The sequence below is a fragment of the Lynx canadensis genome, chromosome A3 (genome assembly GCF_007474595.2).
Source record: "Lynx canadensis isolate LIC74 chromosome A3, mLynCan4.pri.v2, whole genome shotgun sequence".
NCBI classification, from domain to species: domain Eukaryota; kingdom Metazoa; phylum Chordata; class Mammalia; order Carnivora; family Felidae; genus Lynx; species Lynx canadensis.
Genome location: NC_044305.1, coordinates 57,236,043 through 57,242,779, shown reverse-complemented (window position 1 = coordinate 57,242,779; position 6,737 = coordinate 57,236,043). Strand labels below are relative to the sequence as shown.

General features: G+C 42.4%; 1 protein-coding gene across 4 annotated transcripts in view; it reads left to right on the top strand.

Moving 5' to 3' along the window:
• Positions 1 to 204: 204 nt before the first annotated feature.
• The window catches only part of IL18R1 (interleukin 18 receptor 1), a 35,623-nt gene continuing 29,090 nt past the window's right edge, over positions 205 to 6,737 (top strand). For 2 of the 4 annotated variants that reach the window (XM_030310335.1, XM_030310333.1), the window contains exons 1-3: positions 244 to 810; positions 4,629 to 4,736; positions 6,030 to 6,115. In XM_030310335.1, coding sequence (XP_030166195.1) covers positions 6,058 to 6,115 — 58 coding nt within the window. In that variant the 5' untranslated portion in view covers positions 244 to 810; positions 4,629 to 4,736; positions 6,030 to 6,057. Of the gene's footprint in view, positions 811 to 4,628; positions 4,737 to 6,029; positions 6,116 to 6,737 lie in introns of all 4 variants that reach the window. The other 2 variants (XM_030310336.1, XM_030310334.1) reach the window with 2 other exon arrangements.

The window sequence follows — 6,737 nt, the reverse complement described above, 5'->3', positions numbered from 1 at the left end:
AGACGGTGCCCCTCTGCCCCACGGGCGGGTTGACTTTACTCTGGTGCAAAACTTTCGGCGGCCTGTAGGGTGTGCAAATGCAGCACCGAGCGCCCAGGGCACTGCGGGTCCCTCGGCCACCGCCCACCAGCCGAGAGTTCCCGAGACCCGCCGCGACCCGCCGGGGACCGCAGCCGACCTCCGTGCAAGGGCGAGGCGGGATTTTCCAGCTGTGTGCAGTCGCCGCCGCGATCAAGCAGCTCCCGGAACTCAGAGGCGGGGCGCCCAGGTGGAGGAGCCCAAACCCCAAGAACGCTGGGAGGGGCGCCCCAGACAAGGAGCACTCCGGGGCCGGAACGCCTGCGCCAGGGCGTACCCCTCTCAGAGGAGCACCGCAGACTGGGAGGATTCCCCCCATCCCTTAGCCCCCCACTGGGAGCAAACCTCGACCAGGAGCATCTTCGATTGGAGCAACCCAGACCTGGAACACTCTGCGGGACCCAGCAGCGCCCCACTTCCAACACTGCAGACACTGGGCAGTGGCAGCGTCCCACCTACAGCCTTCGCGGCGGCTGCCGGACGCTTTTTCTTTCTTCTGCTTTTTTTTTTTTTGTACCCCCCCCCCTTTTTTTTCCTCCAACCTTCTCTAGTTGCCTTATATCTTTAATCACACTTGCGGCTCCTCTCTTTCCTTTCGTGTTTCACAGCGCTGGGGAGGCGGCGATTGCAGTTTCTCACCTGCTGTTTGAACTCCTGCCTCTGTCGCCGAGGCCACCAAGGTGGAGGAGGGACGGCCGCCCCCGCGCCAGCCTCGGGGACTCCCCTCTGAAGGTAAGAAGCGGCGCCCGGATGCCATCCTCACCCCCTGCCCCCTCCCCTCTGCTGCCGGCCCGCCTGGCAAAGGGCGACCCACCCTCCTGGGGCCAGGATTCTGAAAACAAGATCAGCTTAGTATGTATGCCACTATGTGTACAGGTCTGCCTCCACTTAGGATGAGGGTAGTCCTGACAGACCCAGCCTAAGCTGAAAATATCTTAAGTCACTGGAACATGAATCTATTTCTTGAACATCATAGCTTAGCCCAGCCTACCTTGAAGGTGCTCAGAACACATACAGTAGCCTACAGCTGGGCAAAATCCTCTATCACAATGCCTCATTCATAATAAACTGTTGAGTATCTCATTCAGTTGATTGGATAGTGTGCTGAAAGTGAGAAACAGAATGGTTGCCTGGGTACAGAATGGTTGTAAGTGTATCTATTGTTCACCGTCGTGAACCCCTGGCCCACTAGGAGTTGGGACTAGAGAGGATCCTAGGGCGTAACACTAGCCTGGGGGAAGATACAGATTCAAGGTTCCAGATACGGTTTCCACGGAATGTGTATCTCTTTTTGCACCATCATAAATGAAAAAAAAAATCATAAGTGGAGTCACCGTATGTAAGGACTGTATATATATATATATATATATATATATATTCAGATATGTATATAAATATGGAGTATATATGTGCATGTGTCTGCATATACACGCACATATATATGCACACACACACACACACACACACAAATAGTTGGTGAGACAGCATCATCAACTTTCCCTGATAGTATAATTTTAAAGGTTAAAACTTCCCCAATTTTTTTTTCCTGAAAAAGTGAAAATGGCTAAAATATTTGGTAGTTTTCACTTATTAAGCTCTTGTCTGACATGGCGTAGAAAACTTTTAGATGCATTATTTTTATTTATTCTTCCTGTAGGCCAAATGAAGTAGGCACTATCATTATGCTTAATTAAAGGAGGAGAACCAAAGCACAGGAATGTTTAGTTATTTATCCAAGGGCATCTAGCTACTAAGTAATAGATCACAGATTCACAACAAAATTTCTCTGATTCCAAAACGTTTGCCTTTAATTCGAGGTGCCTCCAGGAGTGAGAACCCCGAGCAAATCGCACTGCAGTTATGAGACAAATTAATGACTGGGCAATCCCAGGCAGATATAGACACCTGAGGTGATTGTATGAATTTCACCCCCTTCCCCTGGTCTATTCTTGGGAACCTCCACCAACACTCATTTGGTGCTGTGCAACGCTGGGATCTGGGGCACACATCTCAACCCAAGGTCCTTGGATGGTTTGGGAGGGTGTAGATTTGGGAGAAGCTGGGTTTATGCAGGTTCTGGGATGGTATGACTGCTCCCCCCTCCCACCGGCACAAAAACGTATAAAGGCTCTGAGCAAGTGGTGTGGGAACACGGAAAGACAGGGTCTCTGGCCTCAGGGAAGTCCCAGGGAGCGGGGATGAATCAGGAGTAATGGGAATGCAGTGTGTACAAGTGTGCAGGTGTCTGGGGCACCAGCCGTTGGAGAGCTTCCCTGAGAAGGCAACCATTGAGCCAGGCTGTTAGAATTCAGGGAGCCGACAGTTAGAAGCAGGAAGGGTTCAAGTAGCAGGACTGGCACAGGCACAGGTGGAGGTGGGGGAAGCAGAAGGATCACAGCAGGTGTCTGTGGAAAAGACTATGAAATGGGAATGATTCTCCTGGCCCTGCACAGGGCAACCCTTGTTCAACATAAATGCTGCTTTCCTTGGAGTGGAAGCGTGGATGTGCACGCACGTGTGCACATGTGTGTGTTTTATGTCCAAGATCGCTTTTTCCTCTTTGCATTTGGTGGTTTTGTCATGTCGAAGGCTGAGTGAAACACTTAGGCATTGAACACTGTAGAGAAACAGTTATTTTAAAAATCACTGGTGTTAAGATTTTCATCAAGGCAGCTTATCTTAGGAGGTACTCAATTATGTTTTGCTAATAAGGGTGATTTTCACGGAAGCAATCTACATCTATTTATGTGGGTCAGTGTAACTTTCTACAATCTGGACCTATTCACCTGGTCCAGTCTCAGCTTCCTCAGCAGAAATTCTGTGAACTATTATTATTTTTTTCTAGAGAATGGTCACTTTGCTCAGGGTGGGGTCTATAAACAGGGCAGTTGGACAGAACCAGGGACTCAGGAATGAACATTCAGACACTCTGCAGGGGCCCTGGATAGTACTACGCTGGGTTCAGAGAGAACAGTTGGCTTGTGTCTGTATCCTCACTGTAAGTCACACAATTTTTAGAAGAGAACCTTTTTCGTTTAGAGAAAACTTCATTCCATTTGGTGATTTAGGGGAAGTTTGTGAGTATTCTTTGTGTGTGTGTGTGTGTGTGTGTGTGTGCACATAGATAACTCACTTATATACACATACATATATATGCACAGGTACTTAATGTCTTAAATAATAAATATTATCGTTAAATGTGTATATTTGTGGTCTATTAAGTTTACTTTTCAGTATACAAATAAGCCCCTAGATTAGTGTCTTTCTACCTTGGCTGCATATTAGAATCACCCGGATGATGTTTAGCAATCAGGAAGCCTAGGCTGTACCTCAGGTGTCTGGGTGGGGACCCAGGCATTATTATTATCATTTTTTTTAAGCTCAAGGTAGACTTCACATTCACTGTTAAAACGTATTTTCCAAGATGTCATGATTTAAGAAGTATTTCAAAAGTAAGATTGTGCTGGTGTAACAGTGGATCAGGTGATCACCTAAGATGCCCAACTGTATATAGTTAATGAATCTACTGTGTGTGTTAATTCAGCAGATAATAAACAAACATAAAATAAAGTGTATCCGTTAGCAATAAGTGCTATGAATGGAAAAATAAAACACAACGGAAGAGGAGAGAGTGGTGTGTGTGTGTGTGTGTGTGTGTGTGCTTGCATATATTTGCACTTCCTGAGCAATCATGCTGTTAGATTTCCACAGAGTGCTTGCACAGAGGGCCCATACTTATAACTACGCTGTCAACACATAGGAAAGGCAGGACTCTTTAATTAATTATTCATCTGATAAAGAGTAGGATGAAGGTTCAAATCCAGCCAGTCTGGCCCCAGAGGCCGTGCTCCAAAAACTGATACATATCGTCTGACATGAGAAGACGGCCATGGGGTTATTTTGTAATCAAATATATCTTATAAATTATAATTAGACTCATATCAAGGAATATATGTAGTAATTAAGATGATGGTAGCAAAGACATTTTTGTGACACAGGAAGGTGCTCATTTAATGAGTGGAAAATGCAGGATATGAAGCTTTTTAAACATAATCCTAATTAGTTGAAAAAATATGTAGAAAAAGCACAAGGAAACATGTTAAATTATTTTGCATATTGAGATTATTTTCTTCTTTTCAATCTTCATGTTATAAATGCCCCCTATTGGGCATATAATACTTTAGAAATCAGAAAAAAAAATTTTTTTAAAGAAAGGAGAGAGAAGCAAGGAAGGAAAGCAAGAAGGAAGGAAGAAAGAAAGAAGAAAGAAATTCAAATATTATGGAAAGGCAAAAAAAAAAAAAATCAACATCACACATGGTACCAAATGTGACATTTCCAGAATAGCTTTTCTTTTGCAAATGAGTTCTATTATTTAATATCTTAATCTTTTAAATCCATAAAAGCACAATACAATTTTTATGTTTACATACACAGAGCAGTACAAATATCAGCTAATTTGTATACTGGGATCTTAACATGATTCATATTGAAACTCAGAGTTAACTCATCAGAATGCTAGATTATTTCTTAATAACTTTATCTCTCAGTAGACCTTGAAAATTAACAAAAACCAAAACCAAGAAAAAATAGCAGTGCCCTTTATAAGGCTGTGTCAACCTTCGCCAGAGGAAACAACACGTTTCATTCTATCCAAGGTAAGAGAATAGATAGTTAATAATAAATATGTGTGTGTGAGTGTGGGTGGGGGATTGATTTCAAACCATAGAACCATAGAAATATTCTAATTTAGTTATTTTGAACACTTGGTACTTTCCATACCTACTTAACCCTTTACGTGACTGATTATTATCTCTTGGAAATTACATCAGATGCTTTGCTTTGTGATGTTATTCATAAAGATTGATGTAAATGGTCTGACTGCATAGCCCTTAAACTTCATCCAGGATTTGGACGTTAACTGTTTTTCTTCTTTTTTAAGTATGGGAGGTGCATGGCAGTTAATAAGAGAATTATTTGGGACTGAGAGGCCACTATGCATTCAGAAAGCCTTGGCAAACATTAGCTCATTCTATCACTCAGTAATTTTGGTCATAGGCCTTCTTATCATCTCCACTTTGGTAATGAGCAGCTAGTCTCTGAGACTTTTAAGTAACTTGCCCGAGGTTGTACAGCTGGTCGAGACTCAGCTGGAGATGCCAACCCAGGGGAAGAGCCCCGCTGCCCCCTTCCCCTGTCCTACTCTCTAAAATTGTAATTCACAGGACAAAAGATGGGTTAGAGTACGACTGAAATTCAACATAGATTTGAGTTCATTGACCCAATGTAGATTAGGCACTTGGAGTGTAGGAAACTCTTGCTTTGTCTCTGTTTCCCTAAAATAAACACACGTGGGCATGTGTGTATAGACACATGCGTGCACACATCCGTACACCTGTTCCTCCGGAATGAGCATTAGTCCTTACTATGTACTAAGCATTGTACGACTGTGTGCTGGGATGTTAGTGATATAGTAATGGACAAAACAGACTTAATTCCTAACTTATCAAGAACTTAGTTCTGATGAAGAAAGATGGATATTTAAAAATTCAAGCCACGCATGAAGATCACAATGAGTATTTTGGTGTGATGAGAAGAAAAAGAACACGCACACACACACACACACACACACCCCTACATGAGTAGACCTGCCATACATATCTTGGCACTTCACAGAATGTTCTTTCATAGAATAGTAGATTTTCTGTACAGCAGACTCTCTTGTATTAGAAAATTGCATTATTAGGAATTTTTCCTGCCTTGAAATGTGATGAATTCTATATGGCTGAAAGTTCTGAGAACACTTGGTGACTCTATTAAGGGATATGGAAACTTACTGTGCTGATTTTTTTAGAGTTTGCATGCCAGAAGATGTTTTAAAATCTCCTTCATGAGACAGGTATACTTTTGTTTGCAAGTTTTGGCTGAACCCATCTTGCTCTGTTTTCCAGAGAAACCACTGGAAACAGAATCCTAAATATGCGTCATATAGAACTGCTCTTAACACTTTTGGCACTTATGTTTACAAGCACCTCAGGTAAGTAATTATAATCATTCATGGACATACTTCATTGGTAGTTGAGAGGGAAGAGCACGGTTTCACTTTTTTTTTTTTTTATGTGGAGGTGGCTACTGAAAATGCTGAATTTATTAACATTAGTGGTTTTAAATTTTACTTTGAGAGTTACCAATTCGTGTCCCTGGCATAGAGAATAAAACGTTCATAGAAATGGAATCAAGTAAAGAATCATATGGGATTGCTGAAAAAGAAATATTTAGTCCTCTGAGTTTATGTAGAGAGAGCAGGATCGTGTGTGGAAACACATTACATTTGTCTGAGGTGAAACTCTGCTTTGTGTTATTGAAAACTGAAGAGTTCACACCCATCTTTATTGTTGATATTTTAGCAAGTTTTATACACATTATTTTTCTGCCAACGCGGAGGCCAAGGTTCATCTTGTTATTTAGGTGATGAAGACAGTGAGGGGGAATACTTTACAGGTCTTGAGGGAAATATTCAAGTTAGAAGGAGTACCTAAGAAAGACTGTGTAGACTAGGGAAAACATGTAGTCTTTATATCAGATGGCAGATAGCAATTTTAACTGATTAGCAGTAGCAGTGATCACTTGGAAACTTATCGAGAATGATTCTGGGGTCT